The following is a 25,647-nucleotide window of genomic DNA, read 5'->3' as shown; positions in this document are numbered from 1 at the left end:
CTAGAAAATGATTTAAATGAAGGTAAACATGGGATACAAAGATATTAATTGCAGGATTATGTATAATCGTATGACAAATGTCCTAAATGTCTTTCAATTGGGAAATGGGTAAATTATTGATAATAGATTAGACAGCTCTGTCAAAGAATATTTAATAACATGAGAAAATACTCATAATGCTGTGTTAATTGAAAAAAGCAAGACACAGAATTACATATGTGGTCTCAACCACACATATGTGGTTAAGATAGCAATACATACATACGTACATATAGATATACACACACACATACACACACAGAGTTCTGTTTGTATTTATACACATAGACCAATATATTTGCACGTTTTAAAAAATGGGAAGGCTACTCTAAGATGTAGCATTACAAATGTTATTTTCCTCCCTACATAAAACACATCCCAACACACACTCACAAATGTAAACAGCAGGACAGCAAGGACTTTGTTTTAATCACCAAAATATCTGCTAGACATAGAACAGAATCTGGTACATGGGGGCTCTAAATAAATATCTGCTGAATAAAGGAATGAGCATATGTAAATTTCATAATCAAGGAAAAAAGATTTTAGATTTATTTTTAAATCCTCTTTCTCAAGGCCAGATCTCAGAGCAAAGCTCAGTACATGCGTGATCCAATTTCTACCTAAATACATCAGATATTATCTTCTCGACTAAGCTTTGATGCCTAGCCATTGGCTCTTTTTATTTTCCTTCAATCTTACAAGCTGCTTTAGAAAAATGAAAATAAGGCCAACAATATTAACTCTGCAAAAAATATACATATATTAAACATGTCCTTGGGCCAGGAGTGGTGGCTCACGCCTGTAATCCCACCACTTTGGGAGGCCAAGGCGGGCACATCGCTTGAGGTCAGGAGTTTGAGACCAGCCTGGCAAACATGACAAAACCCCACCTCTACTAAAAATACGAAAACTAGCCAGGTGTGGTGGTGCGTGCCTGTAATCCCAGATACTTGGGAGGCTGTGGTGGGAGTATCACTTGAACTCCAGAGGCGATGGCTGCAGTGAGCCGTGATGGTGCTACTGCACTCTAGCCTAGAGGACAGAGCAAGACTGTGTCTCAAACCACGTCTCCCCCCCCCACCAAAAAAAAAAACGATCTTGCTTGTAAATTTCTTTTCCACACTTCCAGTCAGCATGCGATTCCAACAGCATAGGTAAGATAGATTCTACTTAAAATTTGATACTCTCCTGAACCTTCTACAGACTCTGCAATTCAGAGGCTTTTTCTCAGTCTGTTTACTAAGTGATTCAGAATATGCCACTAATGCAGGAAGAAAGCATTTTTATTGACAGCATCATGAATTTTTAATCCTTTCAAGTATATTATCTATTTGGAACATAGGCAATAAATTCACTCCCATGAATACTACGATGTCATGCAGCTGGAAACTACTAATGGATACACATTCATTTTAACAGTAGGGAAGAAAATTTGCTGCAAGGCAATATTTTAAATGAACTTCAAAACCAAATATATATGATTCAGTGACTATCATTTATTTTGGATCCTCTCTCTACCCCTGTGGCCTCCATTAGCAGAGGTGATTAGGAGCAGGCTAGAAGTCAAGCTTGCTCACATTTTGGAAGTTTGAGGTCAGGTACTACTGCAAGTAGTTCTTCTCACAAGATACTATTCACTGCCACAAGCAGGTGGGCCCAAAGCAAAAGCCAAGTTTCTTTCCACTAGGGACTGCATTGTGAAGTCCCTACCATTAGAGGGATCTTATTAAAGGCTTTAAAATTATTTGAAGTTTAAATTATGTCATGTCCAAATTAAAGATTATAAAACATTTTTATAAATGTTAAATGTCTTCGAATAATACAAACAAAAAAATCCAGTCTTTGAAATCTTAAATCTTTTCACAGACCAATTTTTATTTTCTTCCATCAGCTTTGAAAGGAAAATTCTTAATTGCCTTACAAGGCATTCTGTGATGATGTCATTCAAAAATAGAAAAGAATCTATATTGAGCATATTTTCATCTAATTTTTTAAACTTTAAAAGACAAGAACTATATATAATGTCTTGTCTTTTTCTTTTTTAACCATAAATGGTGTCATGCTGTATTTAATGTTCTATAATGTTTTTTCTTTTCTGAGACAGGGTCTTACTCTGTCACCCAGGCTACAGTGCAGTGGTATAGCTGACTACGGCCTTGAACTCCTGGGCTCAAACCATCTTCCCACCTCAGCCTCCTGAATAGATGGTACCACAGGCATGCAACACCATGCCTGGCTTTTGTTTGTTAGTTTTTGGTCATCATGCTGTGATCTGAGAGCCTGGCTAATTTTTCAATTTGTATGTGTGGAAACAGGATCTCACCATGTTGCCTAGGCTGGTGTCAAAGTCCTGGCCTCAAGCAATCTTTCTGCCTTGGCCTTCAAGTATGCTGGGATTATAAGCAAAAGCTAGCACACCTGTCCTCTATACCTTTTCATAATTACTAAATCATGCAAAAATTTCTGGGTCTGCACATATGGATCTATTTCATTCCATTTAACTGTATGGATATGCCATTAATTCATTTAATCATTTACCTGCTGATGGACATTTCAGTTATAATGTTTACATTATGCAGTTCATATTATATACAGTTTACGACAAAAAATGCTGCCATGAATATCTGTATGTAGCTCTTTAATGCACAGTGACTATTTTCTTAGAATTGTTACAGTATCTTTCAATTCAATAAAAAAATTGTTAAAAGGTCCCTTAAAAAGGTTATTCCAATTTATACCACTACCCTGTTAATATCCCTTATCTGAAATGCTTGGGACTAAAGGTGTTTTGGATTTCACATTTATTGATATTTTGGAACATGTAAATTATATTAACTGAGCATACCAAATCAGAAACTCTAAAATTTAAATGCTCCAGTGAGCATTTCCTTTGATCACCACGTGGGCACTCAAAAAGTTTGGGATTTTGAAGCATTTAGGATTTCAGATTTCAGATGTTCATCCTGTTCCATCACATGTCCGTTTACCTATACATTCACCAATACCAGATATTTGCAATCTTTGAAATCTCTGCCAGTTTAATGAACAAAATATGGGATTTCACTACTTTAACTCACATTTCCCAGATCACTGGTGAGCTGTTTACTAGCCATTCATTTTTTTTCTCTTCTGGGAAATACATATTTAGAACCTTTTCCCATTTTTCTTTTTACTTATAGAAATTGTTATGTATTCTGGATGTTCCTTATTTGGTGTAAATATTGTAAATCTGTCTTCGCAGTCTGTCATTATTTTAACTTTGTTTATACTGCCTACTGTCATATAGAAATTTAATTTTTAGACATTTTATTTAGTTGAATTTATCAATATCAAGTCTTTTTCTTTGTGACTTTTTTTTTTTTCTTGCTTCTATACCTCAAATTTAAAAAATACTGTCCTCTACTTTTTTCTAAAACAGAGGTTTTGGCATAAAAGTCCTGTCTTTGCAAGTCACTGAGGAAAATAGATGGACACTAATTAAGGGCAGTCACTTCCCTACTCCTCCTGCTTCAACCGCTGGAGCTGTGAACTATAACCCAGAATTACTTCCTTTTGATGCTGCTTTTCTGGGGTGGAGGGGGTCGGTACGGTGAAACTTTGACCTGAGGAGCTGTTTTGTAGGTGAAGACTGGTTAACTATGGTTCCTCTGTGCCTGGGGCCCCGCACTCCTCGGTCTCATCCACCCCCTACCCAGAACTTACTAGTACTAGCATGGACTGGGGCCCTCTCCATTTCAGTGCCTGATAGGATAGCTGATACTCATGGATGAAAAGGAGTTTGTAGAAAAAAATAACAATATATTTTAAGAGTACATTTTTTCTTTCCTTTTTCTTTTCTTTTCTTTTCTTTTTTTTTTTTTAAGAAATGGAGTCTCCCCCTTTCGCCCAGGCTGGGGTGCAGTGGTGCAAACTCGGCTCACTGCAACCTCTGCCTCCCTGCAACCTCTGCCTCCCAGGTTCCAAGCAGTTCTCCTGCCTCAGCCTCCTGAGTAGCTGGGACTACAGGGGCACGCTGCCATGTCTGGCCAATTTTTTTGTATTTTAGTAGAGACAGGGTTTCACTGTGTTGCTCAGGCTGGTATCGAATTCCTGAGCTCAGGCAGTTTGCCTGCCTCAGCCTCCCAAAGCACTAGGATTGCAGGCGTGAGCCACCACGCTCAGCCAAGAGTACATTTTAAAAGAAAAACAACACAGTCAGCTACAGATTTTTGTCAGGAGCAAGAATATTAGAAGTGCTGACCAACAATTTTAAACTAGGAAGCAGTAACCATACTAAAAGAAATGAGAAAATATTAGCACTATGAAACAAGAACAAGAAAACAGAACAGAGTCAAGCAAAAACATTAGGTATGAACAATATGATAGTTGAAATGAAGAATACAATATATGGCAGTAATAGCAGAATGGATATAATATAATCAAGGAATACAGTTGAAAATTAGAAGGTCAGATTGAGGCGGGGCACGGTGGCTCATGCCTGTAATCCTAGCACTTTGGGAGGCCGAGGTGGATAAATTGCTTAAGGTCAGTTTGAGAGCAGCCTGGCCAATATGGTGAAACTCCATCTCTACTAAAAAAATACAAAAATTGGCCAGGCATGGTGGCATATGCCCATAATCACAGCTATTCGAGAGGCTGAGACAGGACAGTCACTTGAACTTGGGAGGCAGAGGTTACAATGAGCAGAGATGGTGTCGCTGCACTCCAGCTTGGGCAAAAGAACAAGACTCCCATCTCAAAAAAAAAAAAAAAAAAAAAAAGAGGTTAGATTGAGAAATCTCTCAGGAAGAAGTGCAAATAAAAAAGATTAAAAAAAAAAAAAAAGGCTAACACCAAAGAAAAGAAATATATATCCGTAATTAGCCAGAACTAAAACCCAAGATTCTACCATTTGTGATGGTGGTTGGGGTGATGGAGCTTCCTATATTTAATTTCCTATATTTCTTTAGATAAAAATGTTTAAAAGAGTAGCCAGCTGCAGTGGTGTGTGCCTATTTAGTCCCAGCTACTTGGAGGCCGAGGCAAGTGGCTTGCCTGAGCCCAGGAGTTCAAGTCCAGCCTGGACAACAAAGCTAGCCCTCCTCTCTATAAAAATGTACATTTTTTAAAAAGTAAATAAACATTTAAAAAGAAAGTACACAGAAATGTAGAATAAGTAGGACAAACTGAAATAATAAGGATGCTACAAATAACAATGATTAATTCCAGGGGAAATAAAAACCTTCAAGAATAAGTATACTGTAAAGTCCAACTGAAGAGATTTTTTTTTTTTTTTTTGAGACAGGGTCTTGCTCTGTTGCCCAGGCCTGTCTTCTTCATAATCTGAGACAGAGTCACAGATGTACAACATTCAAGCATTTATTCCTACTTCTTCTTTACAGGTCCTGAGACGGAGTTTTAGTGGTAAGGAAAACCAACATACCTTCAGCATGTAGTAGAAGGGGAACCATGACAGGAAGAGATCTGAGAAGAATTCAGCAATGCTGAACACACCATACACTACCCAGTAGGTCAACCACTGGGTATCATCTTCTTTGTTGGGACTCTCTATAGCTTTAATTCTGAAAGGCAGTACAAAAGAAAGTATATCATTTAGTAAGATATCAATGAAACATTTTCAAACACACTTTCATAGCCTGTCCTCCGATACCACTGAGAAACTCAGGTACATATAGGCACTGTGTCACTAGATGCAAGAGTGTAGCTTAAAGACTCAAAGCAATGTGGATATTGGGACAAGCCATTATAACCACTTGTTTCTAGTCTCCTGGTCACCAGAGAAACCAGCACTAGCTGTCACTACCCTGTATCTCCCTCCTGTAAGGCCTCCCCCAAAGAATATACCACCAGTGATTGGAAACTAGAGCAATTTCCACTCTCAAGCTGGGTCCTGCCACCAGGGATATATCAGGAAGAATTCTCTTATGATAACCAAGTTCTTATGTGCTTTTAATGATTGAATTTAATAGGAATTTCCCATAAAGCAACATTTGGTACACAGGTTAGGCACTGCCAAAAATCCACAGCGTATTTTATAGTGAGTGAGTGAAAACAAACAACATGGTGTTCATTTAGCTCAGAATGTCTTTATCTGATCCACAGGCTGTGGACTTCCTCCCCTCCTCAATTAATAACAGGACTTTCCCAACCCTAACTATTGCTTAAACAAAATTCATTCTGCAAATGGATGGAAATAAATTTAAAATCATTCCTTCTTCCAAATCACAGACATTTCCTTCAGTCCTAGGAATCTCATTTTAAACCTGAAGCTCTGCAATTTCTTATCCTATCCTAACAGATCTATATGTTTATCATAACTGAGTTGGACTGAAAGAGTAAACTAAAAGAACTCTGAATCTTGTTTAGCCTATGAGACAGGTTAATGACTGAAAATACATTGGCAGGGAGCTAAGCTATGAGGATGCAAAGGCATAGGAATGATACAGCGGACTTTGGGGATTCAGGGGAAAGGGTGGGAGTGGGGTGAGGGATAAAAGAACTACACATTGGGTATAGTGTACCCTGCTTGGTTGATGGGTGCACCAAAATCTCAGAAATCGCCACTAAAAAACTTAACCATGTAACCAAACACCACCTGTTGCCCAAAAACCTATTGAAATAAAAAATTTTCAAAAAAACAAATGCATTGGCTGCTCCATAAAATCAGCTCCCCAAAGAGACTGCTAAATCATGCTGGGTCACTCACTAAGAAAGTCCTTCTACAGTTAATTGGAAGCAGCTATGTGAGTTTTAAAAAATAACCAAAGGAGAAAAATAGCTCAATGAGAAGATTACTAATGAGGAAGACATAGGCACAAGTGATAAAGTGAATGTTGCTCTGAACTTCAAGACTAGGCAAAATTTTTATTTTTTTGAGACAGGGTCTCTTTGTTGAGGCTGGAATGCAGTTGTACAATCATAGCTCACTGCAACCTAGAACTTCTGTGCTCATGTAATTCTCCTCACCTCAGCCTCCCAAGTAGCTGGGACTACAGGTGCACACCACCACACGTAGCTACTTTCTAAATTTTTAGTAGAGACAAGGTCTCACTATGTTGCCAGGCTGGTCTCGAACTCTTAGCCTCAAGCAATCTTGCCTCAGCCTCCCAAAGTGCCATGTGATGGCTCCCACACCTGGCCCCAAATTTTTCAGAGTATAAGAATCATATAAAATGAATTTAAGAGAGCTGATTATTAAAAAATGGCTTGTAATGTATGCACACAGTCTGTCTTTTTTTAGCTTCCTTCAGATAGAAGCTGGCTAATAGAAGGCCAAAAGAAAAGTGTAGGCAAGCACGTTAACCAAAGAACACAGTATACCCTTTATGTATACGATTTCTGCCCCCACTGTGTTTCATTTGGTATACTATGGCTTATCCATATTTAAGTGGATTTATTTAGTTATTAGTATAATAACAATTTGTTTCCTGTACATTCATTCTGGACAGAGGAGATACATAGTTATATTTCATGTAAGGTCTTAGTTTTGTGAACCAAAGCATTTTACGACTAAAAAACCTACTATGTACTTCCAAAGGAAGGTACTCTCAGGACATACCTGGGAATTAAACAGTCTTTTCTAGAATATGACATGAAAACTCAAAATGTGATGGGACTGTCATTATTACTTAATTCAGTGTCTTTTAAATTCTTTTAGCCACAACTTTCAGTAAGTGATCCAGTGAACATCGTGATCCAGTAAACATACATCTTCATATAAAAATATAAACTGAAATAGATGTTTCCTGAAACCATTCTGCTATTTTAAGTTCCATTCATTTCATTATTTTTTAAATGTTAGTCAGGTTCCACAGATTGAAAAACAGAAAACCTAACCGTTCAGCTCTTTTAGGAATAAAAAAAAATTTTTTAATTCATATCTACAATATGAATTCAAAAGTCCCCATGTTAATATAGTAGAAAACCGTATAGTAACATTAAAAGATGGAAATGAAAGAACTTCAAATTGAATGCATACATTGATCACAACTTTGTAGAAGACCAAGGCACATGAAGGAAGCCAGGAAAAGAACCACAGTCTATTAAGCTGAAGAGATTTTTTTAATAGGTCTTCTCATATTATTGAAGCCATTTAGTTATTATTTTAAAATAGCACAGTGTTCATTTAAAAAAAATGTCTTTATGTGTCATAACAATCATAAAATACCCAAAACAAGAAAAAAGGGAACAGATGGTCTAGCTCACTCAGGAACCTGAAGTTCAAAAAGGTGAAGTACCCAATGTAGTCATGGTGAAAGAAGAAAAAAGCTTAAAACTGAGGTTTTCTGAATGCTATTTACTTATATATCTTTTTTAAAAATATCGATTGATTGATTGAGACAGGGTCTTGCTCTGTCACCCAGGCTGGCACACAGTGGTATGATCACAGCTCACTGTAGCCTCAGCCTCCTGGACTCAAGCCATCCTCCCACATCAGCCTCTCCAGTAGCTGGGACTACAGGTGCACACCATCATGACTGGCTAACTTTTGTACTTTTTTATAGAGACAGGGTTTTGCCACATTGCCCAGGCTGGTCTTAAATTCATGGGCTCAAGTGATCCTCCTGCCTCAGCCTCCCAAAGTACTAGGATTACAGGTATGAGCCACCATGCCCAGACTAGTTATATACCTTCTGAATAGACTTCCTTGTCAAGTTCAGTGATTCTCCAACAATACACTCTACTGCCTTTTACATTTATAAATCATATTCCAACTTGGTGTATCAGAATAAAGAGGTAGCAATTTAGACAACATAGAGGATTCATGAAACCGTAAGATATGGTCTATGCTCTTATGTCCCTTGAAGCCTAACCAAAATGGCCAAGCCATAGAATGGAGAGGTAGAAACCTAATAATTATTTAATTTAACCTTCATAATAGCTGAGAGGGATAGGTACTGTTCCTGTATTTGAGAGGAAGAAACAGGCTTAGTGAAGAGAAATAACATGAGCAGGGCACCCAGCTACGAGTAGCAAGAATCGGATTTACACCTAAAACTAACTCCAAAGCCTGCGCTTTGTTCACTATTCTATGTTGTTTTCCTAAGAGAACAATTCAGTGGCAAGCTGCATAGCATTTAGCAAAATGTCTGGTACAAAGAAAGAATTTAATATTTATTGAATTAAGATACATATAATAGGAGGTCACAATCTTACTTTTGGAGGGGACCCCAGAGAAAGGTTAAACTGGTCACAGAGCAGAAAAATAGGAGGAAGGGTCATAGTCTTAATGTCCAGATCCCTGGAGGTCCAGTCTCCCCTCCACCCTACTCACCTGGGTGTGCAGCAGGGAACTATCAGAAGTGAACAGGATGGTGTTCTGAGTTGGTGTCCTAGTCCACTGGTCCTCAGACTTGGATGATCATCCACATCCGTCTAGAGAACTTATTAAAAATACACAGGCCGGGCGCGGTGGCTCAAGCCTGTAATCCCAGCACTTTGGGAGGCCGAGGCGGGTGGATCACGAGGTCAAGAGATCGAGACCATCCTGGTCAACATGGTGAAACCTCGTCTCTACTAAAACTACAAAAAATTAGCTGGGCATGGTGGCGCGTGCCTGTAGTCCCAGCTACTCAGGAGGCTGAGGCAGGAGAATTGCTTGAACCCAGGAGGCGGAGGTTGCAGTGAGCCGAGATCGCGCCATTGCACTCCAGCCTGGGTAACAAGAGCGAAACTCCGTCTCCAAAAAAAAAAAAAAAAATACGCATGCCTGGGTTCTTCTTCAGACTTAGTAATTCAGCTGTGCTTACAAGGCTATGCAGGTGATCATAATGCAGAACTGTGCTTGGAAACCAGCTCAAAGTTCCAGTCTTCACAGCACCTCCCCTACTTGTTCTAAGAAAGGAAATCTAAATGGCCAGTTTGGGAATAATCAGCTGTAGCCAGAGGGCAGCTACCCCTTTCCAGTAATGAGTAAGAGGCCAAAAGAGAAGAAAATTTGGACATAGAAGGCAAACTGAATAATGTCTCTACTAAAATTAGAATAAGTCAACTCTAATGATCTAGAACCCTCATCTGAATATTCTCAAATTTATAAAAAGATTCAAGATAACGATACTAAAATAAAACTGATCACTAAGATTTCAAGAACTGCATCTAAAAGCCCTGTAACTGTCTAGCTGGAACATCAACCTGCACAGTTCATTTCACCCCTAGCTAACCCCCAGAGGAGTTCTGAAATGACCCCATGGCAACTGGCAACGATTCCTACCACTCTCTCCACAGGCCTGGTCCACTGTTTTACAGGCTCCTCTCTCTCTAGTACCGCCTCATCCTCTGGCAGACACACTGACCCTGGGTTCAGAACTTCCAGAAGACACACCCAAATAACAGCTTCTGTGGACAGACACCACAGTCTTACTGCTCTCTGCACTCCTTACTGTCATATTCTCACCACTGTTCTAAAACCTGGCTACCTAGGCCCAGTGCTATGGCTTCCTTATTCTCTCTCCTGAGCCACCTACCATGTTTTGGGGCAGCACTTTGCTTCCCCTAAGCAGATATCAAGAGAAGCCAGGGATGGGTGAGCAGCAGAGGCACGACTACAGTGCAGAGGATGGTTGGCACAACTGTGGGAGCAGCTGGCAGCTCTAAAATTAATTGAGCAGAATTAGGATTCATCCATGTGTGGAGTTGGAAGACATCTCAGAGATGAACTAGTTTAAATTCTACATTTTATAGACAAAATGAAATATAAAGAAAGGAGTTATATTTAAATGAATTTTACTCATTTTAACTCATTAAACTAAAAGGTTACAGAGCATGTGTATATAAAGGGCAGTATTTACATTTTGACATATCCATATAATGAAATATTCTGAAGCCTTTAAAAAGGGTATTAATAGGGAAAGATGTCCAAGATACAGTGTTGAGTGTAAAGAGTGAATTCTAATTTTTTGTTTAAAAAAAAATGTTTTTAGTGGGTGTGGTGGCTCACGCCTGTAATCCCAGCACTTTCGGAGGCCGAGGCAGTTGGATCACTTAAGGTTGGGAGTTCAAGACCAGCCTAGCAAACATGGAAAAACCCCATCTCTACTAAAAATACAAAAATTAGCCAGGCATAGTGGTACATGCTTGTAGTCCCAGCTACTAGGGAGGCTGAGGCAGGAGAACTGCTTGAATCCGGGAGGCAGAGGTTGCAGTGAGCCAAGATCGCACCACTGCACTCCAGCCTAGGTGACAGAGCAAGACTCCAACTCAAAAAAACATACCACTCTGATAGGGGATGTTGATGGTAGAGGAGGCTGTGTACGTGTAGGCGTAGTGGGTATGTGGGAAATCTTTATATCTTCTGCTTAATTTCACTGTGAACCTAAAATTTTTCTAAAACATAAGATCCATTTAAAAACAAAAAGGAAAAAAATTCACTTACCACCTAGGCATTCTGTAATACCAGATTTTTAAAACTATTTTATTACCATCATGCCATTTTGGTTGTTTTGATCTAGAGAGAGTATCTGTCCCCATAAATTTAGATACCATGTATATGCTAATAACTTCCAAATTTGTATCTGCAGCTCAATCTCACCATTGTACACTACCTGACAGTTAACTATTGACTATTGAATGATGGTCACCAGCATCATCAGATTTTCACAATAACACTGCTGCTTCAGAAATCCTATTATAGCAACGGGTCACTATCACTGCTCAAGGAAACAGCAGACACTGTTCCTTGCCTATAAGTTAGCCAGTCCTTCCTCTTTCTACTCACCCACAGAGCCCTGATTTTATGTACCTGTACCTGGCAGATCTGCCTTGACTCAGGGAAGCTAGACTCCTGCCTCAGGCCTAGGGGATAAATCAAGGTTGGTACAAAACCCACCATGGTAATCCCATTGCCTTTTGTTAGATACTAACTTTCTTAGCGCCCTTGGAATTAAGGGTATCCACACAGTTCTGAACAATGAAACAGAAAATGAAATATGATAGCAGGCTTTGGGACAAAATTTTCCTCTGTTAATAAAATAAGAGAGGCTCACAAATAAAAGGTCTTCCAACTTCCTGCTCTTGAAGACCTTAACACTATATGGCAACAATCTTGCTGTATGTTGAGGAAACAGGCAGGGGCAAAAAAGATTATACTCCAAGGTCACTGGAAAAAGGGCAAAAATTTCTGCTGTACTGCCTTGAAATTTCAACCTCCAGACTTTTTACATGAGATAATTCAAGGTCATTATTGTTCAGGCCACTGTAAGTGGCTACAGCTCACTGAATTGACATAAAAAGTGTGCAGCAACACCAAAAGCTTTCTAAGCTAAGCTTAGGTTAATTATCTTGATACTGGTCAAAAACTGCTCTTCTTCTCTTGCTGAGGTTTCATCTATCAATTAATATTTCAAAATACTTACAGCTAATGCTTATTTGGAGGGGGAGACAGGAAAGACATAACCTTCCATACTATTTTTCAAATTATTTCAGACACAATAAATCATCTGGGAAAACATCCACTTTTACATGTTTTTAATTCAGATCTATTTTGTTCTTACTATGCAAAATAGATCAAAATGCCTTTCTTTTTTTTTTTTTTTGGGACAGAGTTTCACTCTTGTTGCCCAGGCTGGAGTACCTGAGCCAAGCATGATCTTGGCTCAACACAACATCTGCCTCCTGGGTTCAAGCGATTTTTCTGCCTCAGCCTCCCAAGTAGCTGGGATTACAGGCATGTGACGCCACACCCGGCTAATTTTTTTGTATTTTTAGTAGAGACAAGGTTTTTCCATGTTGGTCAGGCTGGTCTCAAACTCCGCACCTCAGGTGATCCGCCCGCCTCAGCCTCCCAGAGTGCTGGGATTGCACCACACCGAGCCAAAATGCTTTTTTATATGTAAACTGTACAACTTATTTATATTTCTGATTTGAGTTCTTACCTTTTTTAGGACCAAGTTCATATTTCTTGTGCATAAGATTTAATTTAATATTAAAAAATTGTTAGTCCGCTGGGTGTGGTAGTTCACACCTGTAATCCCAGCACTTTGGGATGCTGAGGCTGGTGTATCACCTGAGCTCGGAGTTCAAGACCAGCCTGACCAACATGGAGAAACCTCATCTCTACTAAAAATACAAAATTAGCTGGGCATTGCAGCGCATGCCTGTAATCCCAGCTACTCAGGAGGCTGAGGCAATTGTGGTGAGCCGAGATCATGCCATTGCACTCCAGCCTGGGCAACAAGAGTAAAACTCTGTCTCAAAAAAAAGAAAAAAAAAAATGTTAGTCCAAATTATACTCAATGTTTAGGAACATATATACCATTGTACCAATACAGAATGAAACCACTGGCCATATCACATATTTATAACTTGGAAGAACAAAACTTTATTGTGTTTTATTGTTGTTTAAATAATGATGTCTTCAGCTGATTTAAGTACAGGAAAAAAATAATACAAGGAACAAAAAATAAAAGTGAAAAACTAAATGAAAGAAAATACTATTTGGAAGGTTTTTCCTTAAATCAATTAAAAGCTTAATGACACAAAGTTAAAGAACTATGACTATTATTAAGTCAGTTTTCCTCTATGTTAATGAAACTAACTGCCCTTAATTAAGAACTTACAGACTACCTGATTTGTGCTAAACATTTGACGTATGTTATCCCAACTCTCCGGTACCCTATCCCCACCTTTTACATATGAGAAAATTTAATTTTGTAAAAAAATTAATTTTGTTTGCTCAAGAGGTAATAATCAGCTCCATATACACATGCTTATGACTACTCAATCCCAAGACACTTAAGTATATACTACCTATACTGTACATGGTTCATAAGTAACTCAGTTGCTACAATTCAAACTAGCCAAATGACATAAAATTAAGTAATAGTATATCTTCACAGCATTGGCTTTATTATTCAAACAAGTTGTACCAATATCAACTGTATTACCAGAGACTAACAGTGTAAAAAAAAAAAAAAACAACAGTTCACTAAAATATATATATATGTATATATCCATTTATATCCATATATATTTTAATTTTATCCAAATTTATGGATAAAAAGCTTTACGATGTGCTATTGGATCATCTTCTGGTCCATCTGCTTTATATTTTACTTTTAATATGGTAACTTATGTTTAATAGCAAATATTTGAGGTCAAGATAGCTTCTTTGAAAATTTAATATGAAGAACATGGACCATAATGTTTATAATTCTTTTTGTTATGGCAAATACATAACTTGACCATCCTCCATGCCCACCGTGCATGGGATTGCTTCTGGCTGTATTTATCAGAGAGTGTGATATAGGAATTCCTAGTAATTCAAAATGGTTTTCCTATGATCAGTACCTCAAATAAGAAGGAAAAAAGAATCAGACATTTTAAGACATAAACACTAGTTTGTTTCCATGTCAATAAGGAAAAGATTTTTCTCCTTCATAGAAAAAAAGAAGGTAGGAAGCTATGGGTGATCAGAAAGTTACATATCTTTTTCACTGCAGAGTATGTGAGTAACTTTTTAAAGCAAGAGAGACAACCAACAAACAGAACAAGAAAGACTTATAAAAGATTGGCTGGGGGTGATGGCTCACGCCTTTAATCCCAGCACTTTGGGAGGCCAAGGCGGGTGGATCAACTGAGATCAGTAGTTCATGAGACCAGCCTGGCTAACATGGTGAAACCTTGTCTCTACGAAAAATAAAAACATTAGCCAGGCATGGTGGCAGATGCCTGTAATCCCAGCTACTTGGGAGGCTGAGGCAGGAGAACTGCTTGAACCCAGGAGGCAGAGGTTGCAGTGAGCTGAGATTGCACCATCGCACTCCAGCCTGGGCAACAAGAGATAAACTCTGTCTCAAAAAGAAAAAAAGAAAGAAGAGAAAAAGAAAGACTACAGAGGCTGTGGTGTGAGGATAGCTCAAGCCTGGGAGGTCAAGGCTGCAGTGTGCCATGACTGCTCCACTGCACTCCAGCCTGGGTGACAGAGTGTGACCCTGTCTCAAAACAAAACAAAAAAAGTTTAAGATGAGTCTACAGAATACCTATAATGGAGGATGAAGTATATATATATATAAAAGCAGTCATTCAGTGGTCAAATCTTTTGGTGTTTAATTACAGTAATCTCATTTACCACTGTCTACCATTTTGTTTTTAAATGCAAAATGGAATAGTTGGTCACAGTCAAATATAACAATGTGGAATGTTGACAGGACACAGGCCAGGGGACTCAGACATCCCTACGCTTAGGACTGAACTGGTCCCAACACACTTGTGATCTGTGTTTATGGCCTTGATTTCCACATCTGTTAAAGGTGGCTATCACCCCAGAAGCTTAGTCTCTAAGACCCCTTTTAACTAACATTTTATAACTGAAAACTGAATGCATACAACTGTCTTATTTTTTTTAAAAACTGTTTGTTTTTTCATGTGTGTGTTTTTGAGACAGTAAGTGCAGTGGCATGAGTGCAGTCTGTCACCCAGGCTGAATGTAGTGGCATGAACACAGCTCACTGCAGCCTTGACTTTCTCAGGTTCAGGTGATTCTCCCACTTGAGCTTCTCAAATAGCTGGAACTACAGGTGTGTGCTAATATTTTGTATTTTTTGAAGAGATGGGGTTTCGCCATGTTGCCCAGACTAGTTTCAAACTCCTGGACTCATGCAATCCACCCATCTCAGCCTCTCCACCAGCCCTCTAAAAAAACTGTTTGATAGATCAATGGTAAAAAAGATTAGCACACATATGTTCATTGCAGCACTGTTTACAATGGCAAAGACCTGGAACCAACCCAAATGCCCATCAATGATAGACCGGACAAGGAAAATGCAGCATATATACTATACACCATGGAATACTATGCAGCCATAAAAAACATTGAGTTCATGTTCTTTGTAGGGACATGGATGAATCTGGAAACCATCATTCTCAGCAAACTGACACAAGACCAGAAAATCAAACACCACATGTTGAACAATGAAAGCACATGGACACAGGGAGGGCAGCATCATACACTAGGGTCTGTTGTGGGGACCTAGGGGAGGGACAGTGGGGGTGGGGAGGTTGGGGAGGGATAACATGGGGAGAAATGCCAGATATAGGTGACGGGGGGATGGAGGCAGCAAACCACATTGCCATGTATGTACCTATGCAACAATCCTGCATGATCTGCACATGTACCCCAGAGCCTAAAGTACAATTAAAAAAAAAAAGATTAATGCCAGAAGCAATAAAGGAGCAGAAGCATATCCTACTGGGACAACCCTTTGTCAATAAAATTAGTGGTTCTACAAATATCTGTGCAGATTGGTATCATAAAGTTTAACTTAACCTCAAGTACCCTCACAACTTACATGGGGAACCACCTATGCAGCCTTTTCCTAGGTAAAGGAGGGCCACCTTAGATGTGGACAGCAGTGTAGAGTTACCTCTGACATGTAAGTGGTCCCTTAACTAGATCACCAGGTCTGTCAGAGGCTGCAGGATATATATATAGCAGTCACATGACTCGGAGTGACTGATAAGTTCCACTCCCAGGAATCAGGAAAGTGTGCAAGTGACAGGATGAAGTCAGGGTACATTTCTACAGCCCCCACTTATATTCCAGCTGCTACAAAAAGTAATTTCATTCATAATTTTGAAATTGTTTTAAAACTTCTGCCATATTAATTCATATTTCTCCAAAATTAATTATTAATGTTATGAATTACCACTAAATACCTTAACATGCTACATTTGTATTTACACTTGTTTTAAATGCCATGTGAAAAAATTAAGTTGAAAACCGAGTCCTCATTCAAAGTCTGTCCTGAAAAAGAACAGTCCAGGTCAGAGGGAGATGAGGGAGGCTATGACAAAAAGAAGGACAAATAGACTAAATCTCTAGGGCCTTCATAAAGAGAAAAAAAAAGTTCATAAGGAACATTCCAGAACAGAGTAATAGAAATGAGATCCTCCTCTACAACCCCTTTAGAGCCCAGAAACTCAGATTATGAATAAATAATTTAAATCATTCATCTTCCTTGATTTTCAAAACTTTATTTTCTTTATGACACAGGCAAGGAGGGGAACCTTAACTGAAATGCTGGCTGTCATTATTTTATAAAATAGCCACACAAATTGTTATAAGGCTATTTTTGTTACTTTTTCATTTCTTCACAACACTTTCATCTTAAAAGAGTTCAGCCTCTTAGCAGTAATGTTAAGTAAAAACAAGGACATTAAAAAAGTTGACAAAGGTTAAATGTTTAAATGCTTAAGATTTCAGATTTAAATTAAGTAAATTAAAGATTTAAACATTTCAGTAAATTACTTAAGGGGTAATTTGCAGAATGCCAGTTATATTTTTTATCTAAGTCCAGATTGGCCAGAAGGCCACATTGGCTTGTGCTTCATACTACTCCAGAAGGCAACACGAAGGCATGCATTGCTCTGCTCTTAAACACTTTAACAAAGAACATATAGATGCAGACAGAAAAGCTAGTGTAATGGGAACATAAGCAGCTTAGTAGAAAACATGGCTGCTCCGAAGTTCCCATGAGTAAAAAAGAACAAAACAATTACAAGTTCTCAAAAAAACAACAACAAAAAAAAAAAACAACAAGAAAACAAATACACCCCTTACTGATGAGTTCAAGAAGAAAACTACAAGTACACATTCTCCAGTACTGTTAAGGAAACTTAGCTCTACTTCCAATGACTAGCTGCAAAACAAAGTGTTCACAATTGTCATTCACACCATGGCGACTTTCTCAAAGTCTCCTCTGGGTAGTAAACCTCTTTAGGAGTCTGTCATTGCATACCTTATGCAAGTAGACTGCAACTCTTTTTAACCTTTTTTTCCCAGAATGTGTCCTCCCTTTGTGTGCTGGGCATCATTAGCTAAGAGGATGCTGTTGCTTTTACTTGTGGTTAACTGTGTTACAACTCTTGTAGATCTTTTGTTTTTTTTTTCTTCTTCAAATTTACCCCCTCACCATCCTTTTCTGATCTGACCTCCATAGGGGTCATCCCCAAACATCTCCCCTTGAGATACACGGCCTCTTGAAACAGAACTAAAGGCAATGCTGCATTCCCCTGGGAAATCCAGTTCAGTGTGCCATTTTCAGGTGGCCTTGTGCTAGTAAAACAGAGCAAGCCTCCGCTGTCATAAGTCAAAACTACATAACAGATAACAAGATAAAGAAATTGTTAGCAACATATTCTAACTAATGTCTACAAAACACAGTCAATGCCTATGTGTGCAGATACATGATTTGGGATGGCAGTACCTTATTGAAGAGGAGAAAAATACACTGCACAAAGGTAATGTATTGACAGGGTCACACTGATTTTTTTAAAAAGCCTACATCAATAGTTCAATTTTCCTCTCTACATAAGGTTATGGTATGTATCTGTGGGATATTCAAAGAGCCACAAGGGAGGCAGTATAACATAATCATTAAAAGCATGAACTTCAGAGCCAGTTCATGCTGGGGTTTAAATACCAGTTTCATCACCTGCTAGTTGTGAGACCTTGATCAAGTTATTCAAATTCTCCTTCTGTGTTTCCTCATCTGTAAAAATGGGAATAATCATAGCATTTACATAATAGAGTTGTTATGAGGATTAAATGAGCTATATTTGCAAAGCACTTAGATATGTACGTGTCTCTTAAATAAAATGCTGCACAGATTTCAGGAGCCATGCAAAGAGCTAAATGCAATATAACTCTTTACACCAGCAGCAAAAGCTTAAAATGGCTGGTGAGGACACACAGAAAATAAAATGACACATCACAGAACTGGGCATGAGATTTCTAAAGTGTTGATTTCAAAAGATTAAATATATAGTGCTGGACTCTAAACATATTCAATTCAGTTCATATATATATATATATATAATATATAAACCTAACATATATATATTTATATATAAATTTGTTAGGTTTATTTAAAGAGAGAGAGAAACAGGAGAAGGAGAAAGAAACAGCTAAGTATCACAGTGAATGAGAGAATCCAGAAAGATGGAATCCAGGAGAGGAAAGCAGCTTCCACACTGAATGGAAGGGAATAGAGAGAGATGGAGTTTAGGAGGGAAAGACAGGCTTCCACGAGAGTGTGTGGAAGGGGACTCCAGAGGGGAAATCCAGGAGAGAGAAAAACAGCTTCCACGAAGGGAATGTTCGTGATCCACCTGCCTCGGCCTCCCAAAGTGCTGGAATTACAGGCGTGAGCCACTGCGACTGGCCCTTCAATTCTGTTCTTAAAAAACTTTTGAGACAGGGTTTCATCTGTTGCCCGGGATGGAGTGCAGTGGTGTGATCATAGCTCACTGCAGCCTCCAACTCCTAAGCTCAAGGAATCTTCCAGCCTCAGCCTCCCAAGTACTACAGGTGCATGCCACTATACCTGGCTAATTTTTAAATGTTTTAGAGAAATGGGGTCTGGCTATGTTGCCCAGGCTTGTCTTGAACTCCTGGCAAGCCCTCTGCCTTAGCATCCCAAAGTGTTGAGATTACAGATGTAAGCCATCATGCCCAGCTCCTTAAATATATTTAATCTTTCCAAGATTGTCACTAAAATATGCCTAAATGTACTTTACATTCCTGTGTAGTAACAGGGTTCCAGACCAAGCCTGGCCTCTGTGTGACCTTGAGAAACACACTCCACCTTTCTCTGTCCCTGAATTGTCAGTTTAAAACTAAAGGAACTGTACTACGTGTTTGATCTCTAAGGCCCAACTCTGGGTGGCAGCCCCCAAATCTTAAGGAAAATATGAAATAAAGAGAGAAAAGTAATAGACATTTTTATAGAATTTTAAACAAAAAGGTTGCTGGGTAGGACAGAAAGCAAACCTTCCCCCTTTCCTTAAATAGAGGATAAAGTCATTAGAGTTTGCTTCACAATTCTATTTGTACAAAGGAGCAAGTATAGGACTAGGACCCTGAGTCACTAGCGCCCACAGTGGAGGGACTGCACCAGGAGGACTGGCTCACGTATGAGGGTGCAGCACAGCATATACCCTCCAGAGGACTCTTATTTGTGAAATCCCATTAAAAGCAGGGCTGCAGCAGACATTAAAGGCCCTATATTGTATGATTCCATCTACCTGAAATGCTCAGAATAGGCAAACTTGTAGAAACAGAATGCAGATTCGTGGTTCCCAGGAGCTGGGTAGGAGAAAGAGGGAGTGATTGGTAATGGATTCCCTTTGGGGTGATAAAAATGTTTTGGAATTAGACAGTGGTGATGGTTATCCAACTCTGTGAACATGCTAGCCACTGAACTGTATACTTTAAAAGTGTACAATTTATAAGTATCTAAGTTGTATCTCAGCAAAGGTGGGAGGTCTATCTTTATAATAGAGATTTCTATGATTATCTAGTGGTCTGCCTCCTGTTATCAGTAATAGAGGAAACTAAGGAGATTAAGGTAATTATGTCAACAGTTCTTGATAAAAGGAAGGCTGGAATTAGATTCTGAATTGCGTATATAGAGTGGCCAAAAATTCTAGAAACTAGAAGTCAGAGATTAAAGGCCTTGTTCTCAAAGAGCTCAAAGGGAAATTATGCACACAGAAAGAATAACCAGTAGGAAGGGGAGTATACAATAAGATGGTACTGGTTGCTCCCCAGTGAGCACTGGCCAAGTCTTCAACCATCCACATGCTCCAGCACAGACCCTGACCAGGAGCCAGGTGCACCTGAGCTTCACTTGCAAACTTCCAAAGGGAGTGAGTCATAAGAAAAGCTAGGAAACCCAGTGAGCTTTTCCAAATTTCTTCTTTGCATCCTGCAGTCTCTTTACCCAATACTGACACTACTACCCTTCCTGTGATGGCCCAAAAAGAGGAAACAGCAAAAGCAAAAGCTGAAAGGTGAGAAAGGAAGGAAATTTCTGGCAATAGTTTGGCAAGATCACCAACTCCTTCCAGAGGTCACAGCAGCCAAAGTGACCTTAAAACATAAATTGTATCGTGTCATCCCCTAAGACAATCAAAAAATGCAATCAAAAAATGCAAACTCCCTACAACCATCTGGAATGAAATGCACACTTCCACCACTGGCCCTGCCTGCTGGCACCTGCACCTCTCTGGTGCCTCCCCCACCACTCTGCTTACACAGAGCTAAGCTGTCTGCTGCCTCAGGGCCTGACACATTCTCCTCCTTCTGCCTGGCTCTGCTCTTGCCTGGCCCCTTCTCATTCCTTAAGTCCTAGTATCTCAGATGAATAGCTGAAGAGGCTCTTTCCTGTTATTCTCTACCAGAGCTGTTTATTTACTTTAGAGGGTTTACCACACACTCACTACTTTGCCTATTTCTTGCCTGGGTAGACTGCTCATTCAAAAAGGACAGAGAGGCTGGGCGCAGTGGCTCATGCCTGTAATTCCATGACTTTGGGAGGCAGAGGTGAATGAATCACCCGAGGTCAAGGGTTCAAGACCAGCCTGACCAACATGGAGAAACCATGTTGGTCTCTACTAAAAATACAAAATTAGCTGGGCATGGTGGTGCACGCCTGTAATACTAGCTACCCGGGAGGCTGAAGCAGGAGAATCGCTTGAACCTGGAGGCAGAGGTTGCAGTGAGCCAATATGGCGCCATTGCACTCCAGCCTGGGCAACAAAAGCGATACTCTTTCTCAAAAAACAAACAAAAAGGACAGAGAGCAAGTCTACCTTATTTCTTGCCATATCTAAAGTGCTACCACATTGCCCTGCATGTGACTGGCATTTAATTTTTGCTAAATAGATTAACCGGTATCTTAAAAAATAACTCTGGCTGGGGAGCATAAGAGTTACAAGAGGTATGGCGAATAATTAAAACAAAGGTGACTGCTATGGTTTGAATATTGTGTTCCCCCAACAACCATATGCTGGGACCTATTACCCAATGTTGTTAGTATTAAATAGTGGGGCCTTTAGGAGGCAATTAAGACATGAAGGCTTGGCCAGGATCCCAGTACTTGGTGGATCACTTGAAGTCAGGAGTTCAAGATCAGCCTGGCCAACATGGCAAAACCCTATCTCTACTAAAAATACAATAAGTACCCAGGCGTGGTAGTGCATGCCTGTAATCCCAGCTACTAGGGAGGCTGAAGCAGGAGAATTGCTTGAACTTGAGGGCAGGGGTTGCAGTGAACCAAGATTGCACCAGTGTGCTCCAGCCTATGTGACAGAGAGATTCTGTCTCAAAAAAGAAAAAAAAGAAAAGGAAAAGACATGAGAGCTCTGCCCTCATGAATGGGATTAGTGTCCTATAAAAGAGACTTGAGGGAGCCTGTTGGCCCCTTTGACCATGTTAGGAAGCAGTGAGAAGATACCAACTTTGAAGAAGGAAGCAAGCCCTCACCGACCCAAATCTGCTGGTGCCTTGGTCTTGGATTTCCCAGCCTCCAGAACTGTGAGCAATAAATTTCTGTTGTTCATAAATTACCCAGTCTAAGGTATTTTGTTATAGCAGCCCAAACAGACTAAGTGATCATAGGTCACACTTTGGATTTTGATGCTACTAAAGAGCACCATTTTCAAACTTTTCTTTCTTTTGGACAGTTATACAATCATATTGGTTAAGCAATGAACAGACTTAATTAGCCTAATGTAACACTGACTGAATGTTTGCTCATGGGGGTCTCATGCTTTATACTGTGCACACAATCCCATTTTTCCTTGAGCCTCCTCCATAAAGCAGAGCCTAGGGTAGGCTTCAGGGGTGGCTACCTTTCAGTAGGTAAACTTTCTGGATATGACTAAGTGTCTTTACCAAACTAACACAGTAAATACTACTTAGGTAATTGCAATTTAATTATTCAAATCAGAGCTAACTTCTAAAACATGTTTCTTCTCGTAGTCATAGACTAAATTCTAGCCTGACTAGTTACAAACAAAAGGTGTAATAATGTGCTATCTGTATTTTAGCCTCCTAGTTGAAATTTTTTCTTCCTTTATTTTTACACCTGTGGTTGAAGAAAGTAGCAGAGACCAACTGAATGAAGGCAAAACCCACTGATTTTCTTGGAAAGAACTGTAGAGCACAACAAAATTCATTTGTGGAGAGGAATAATTCCTACCTGAACGAATGGAAAAGTGAAACTGTAGAATCAAAAATAAATACTTGGTAATAAATTCAGATCCTAATCACAAAAATTCATTTTTAATTAGCTCAATTATGTAAATGAATCACATATAACCAATGAGCTATATTATGAGCATTAAAAAAATTTTTTTAAATTAATTAAATTTATTTATTTTTTTTTTAGAGGCGGGTTTCACCGTGTTGGTCAGGCTGGTCTCCAACTCCCGACATCAGGTGATCCATCCGTCTCAGCCTCCCAAAGTGCTGGGATTACAAGCATGAGCCACCACGCCCGGCCTTGTTATGGAGCATTTTTAAATGTTTGTTTTTGTTTTTATACTACGGTAAGCATTTCCCAAGTTTGCCTGTAATGCGTGGCTTTTTCAAAATAATAATAATAAACTTCTCCCTAGTGTCTGAATTAACACAATTATAAATTAAGGAAAACCTAATTGATGGGGTTTTACTCTCTAGGTACATTTATATATGGTGAAATATTCATTAAAATAATTACTAGAAAGAAGTGCTCACCTCCCTGTACCTTCTGAGATCCTCCCACCAGTAAAGGCAGGACGACAGAGTGGTAGCGCTTTCCATTTAGTGTGCCAAAGAGAGAGGACACTGGTCACCAGCATAATCTAATGAAAATACCTTTAGGCTGATTGTCAGGAGATAGGGATTAACTTAAATTTCCAAAAAGGTGAACAGTACCCCCAACCCTTCATTTTCCTCCTGGTAAATGCAGATGTGCAGTCTACCGCAACAGCCCGGGGAGTGGGCGGGGAGGGAAGGGGAAGGCTGCAGGGTGTGTGACTTACGAGACGTAGGCTGGGTAGCCAAATCCTATCAGGTTGCAGAGGAGAGAGGCTCCATAACCGAACACAAGGTACAAGGCCACCAGTCCAATGACACCTGGGGACCACAAGGAGAGAAGTAGGTTGGGCGGCAAGAGGCGCTCATGCGGCACAGCCGCCGCCCACACCGCGAGGCTGGGCCTGTTCTAGGCGTTTTCCTCCCGACTCGATTAAAGGAGCGAGAAAAACAAACCACACCAAGGCTGGGCCTGCGCGTCCGCGGAGCCCTGCCTTGAAGTCTGGGGATACCACGCAGCTACCACCTTTGTGTTTCTCCTACCTCCCGCAGGGGGCCCCGGCGCTTCGCGCAACAACCCTGGGCGTCCGGAAAGGTCCGGGGCACCCCCGTCCGCCCTCTCGCAGGGCCCGTGGGGCAGCGCCCCAGCCCTGGAAGCTGCGGTCCGCGGGGAGAGTCCCGAGAGGCCCGGACTCCCGCACCCTCTGCAACAGCAGCCCCCGCCCACCCGAGGGGGCGCCCCTCCCCAGGCGGAGCTTCACCGAGGGTCGGATAGGACCGGCTACCTCCGTCACCTCACCCGCCCGCAGGGGCCCCGCCGTCCGCGGCCACCGTGCGGGACCGCGGGAACAGGGCGCCCAGCCGCGGAGCGGACACGTCAGCGCCGGCCTTTCCAGCTGCCAGCGCCGAGCGCCGCCGCTGCCCTCCAGCCCCGCGACCCTCAGTACCCGCCGCCCCGGCGGGGTCTCTGATCCCCGCGCTTTCCGGGAGGCCAGCCTGGTCTCTGAGGATGCTGCTCGTCCCGTCTGTCTCCGACTCCACCTCTCCCGAGTCCTCTCCCGCTTCCTTCCCAGCAGCTGTGGCAGCAGCGGCTCCCGGGGCCCGGCCAGCGGCGGCGAGCCCAGGCCACTCACCAAGCGCGATGAAGCTCCGGTTCACGCCGGTCTTGGCCTCGAGCTTGGCCAGAAGGTCAGTCATGCAGTTCTTCTCGTGCAGGAACCGGTCGAACCTCTCCCTCATGGCCGCAGACATGGCGGTGACCGTCGCGCCGCCCGGGCTGCTCCTAACGCCGGGTGGACTGGAGCGGGGACTGCAGCGGGGCGGTGGCAGGCGGGGACCGCTGCGCGTCTACGCGTCCTCCGCTCGCCTCTGCTCGCCCCGCCCGGCCTCCGCTCGCCCCTCCTCCCCCGCCCCGCGTCCCGCGGACAGCGCCACACCCGGGCGGGGCGGGCCTGCACCTCCGCGGGCGCTGCGAGGTGGCCTGGCTGTTGACAGCCTTAACTCATTGCGGAGTAAAAAGGGTGTGGTGCAGGGACATGTATTTTGTGTCTCTTGAGGGCCCCCTTCTCAAATAGGCCTATTGCAAAAAGCCAGGCAGAAAGGAGGCAGGCGTCTTTGTTGCTCCCGCCTGAAATTTAATGAGACGAGTTTGGCACCTACTTTGCTATGCTAAACCTGCTAAGGCATTTTTGATCTAAAAAATGGAAACGTATGAGCATCCTGAAAAACTCTTTGGATGCAGGCCTGCTTTCTCCCTCTTTGCCTTAACTCGGCAGTTTTTCTCACCTACAGACAATCGTTGCCTTGAAAAGACTCTCGAATAAATCTAACATATCCTCCCTGCGGTACGCCTTTTCCAAAAAAGCCCTGGGTTAAATTTTTTTTATGGTGGGGTTGCGTTGCCTTGTTGTCTGATGCCGAGGAAAGTATCCAAATTCTCTCTGTGGAGCCATGTTGCCCAGCCTGGTCTCAAATTTGTGAGCTCAAGTAATCTGCCCACTCGGCCTCCCAAAGTGCTGGGATTACAGGCA

General features: G+C 41.0%; 2 protein-coding genes across 3 annotated transcripts in view; one reads left to right on the top strand and one right to left on the bottom strand.

The window, feature by feature from the left end:
• The window catches only part of SRP19 (signal recognition particle 19), a 55,959-nt gene extending 32,879 nt beyond the window's left edge, over positions 1 to 23,080 (top strand). Inside the window, exon 6 of one of the 2 annotated variants that reach the window (XM_032274404.1) lies at positions 22,924 to 23,080. The gene's annotated coding sequence lies outside the window, so the exon portion shown is untranslated. Of the gene's footprint in view, positions 1 to 22,919 lie in introns of both variants that reach the window. The other variant, XM_032274394.1, reaches the window with a different exon arrangement.
• The window catches only part of REEP5 (receptor accessory protein 5), a 40,533-nt gene extending 15,346 nt beyond the window's left edge, over positions 1 to 25,187 (bottom strand). Inside the window, exons 1-3 of the mRNA XM_032274383.1 lie at positions 24,751 to 25,187; positions 23,845 to 23,938; positions 5,465 to 5,603 (exon numbers count right to left, since the gene is read on the bottom strand). Of these exons, the coding sequence (XP_032130274.1) occupies positions 5,465 to 5,603; positions 23,845 to 23,938; positions 24,751 to 24,868 (351 nt within the window). The 5' untranslated portion in view covers positions 24,869 to 25,187. The remainder of the gene's footprint in view (positions 1 to 5,464; positions 5,604 to 23,844; positions 23,939 to 24,750) is intronic.
• Positions 25,188 to 25,647: the final 460 nt, after the last annotated feature.

Source organism: Sapajus apella, unplaced genomic scaffold (assembly GCF_009761245.1).
Source record: "Sapajus apella isolate SASKATOON/1434 unplaced genomic scaffold, GSC_monkey_1.0 scaffold1, whole genome shotgun sequence".
Taxonomy (NCBI): domain Eukaryota; kingdom Metazoa; phylum Chordata; class Mammalia; order Primates; family Cebidae; genus Sapajus; species Sapajus apella.
This window is presented reverse-complemented; position numbering and strand designations above follow the sequence as displayed.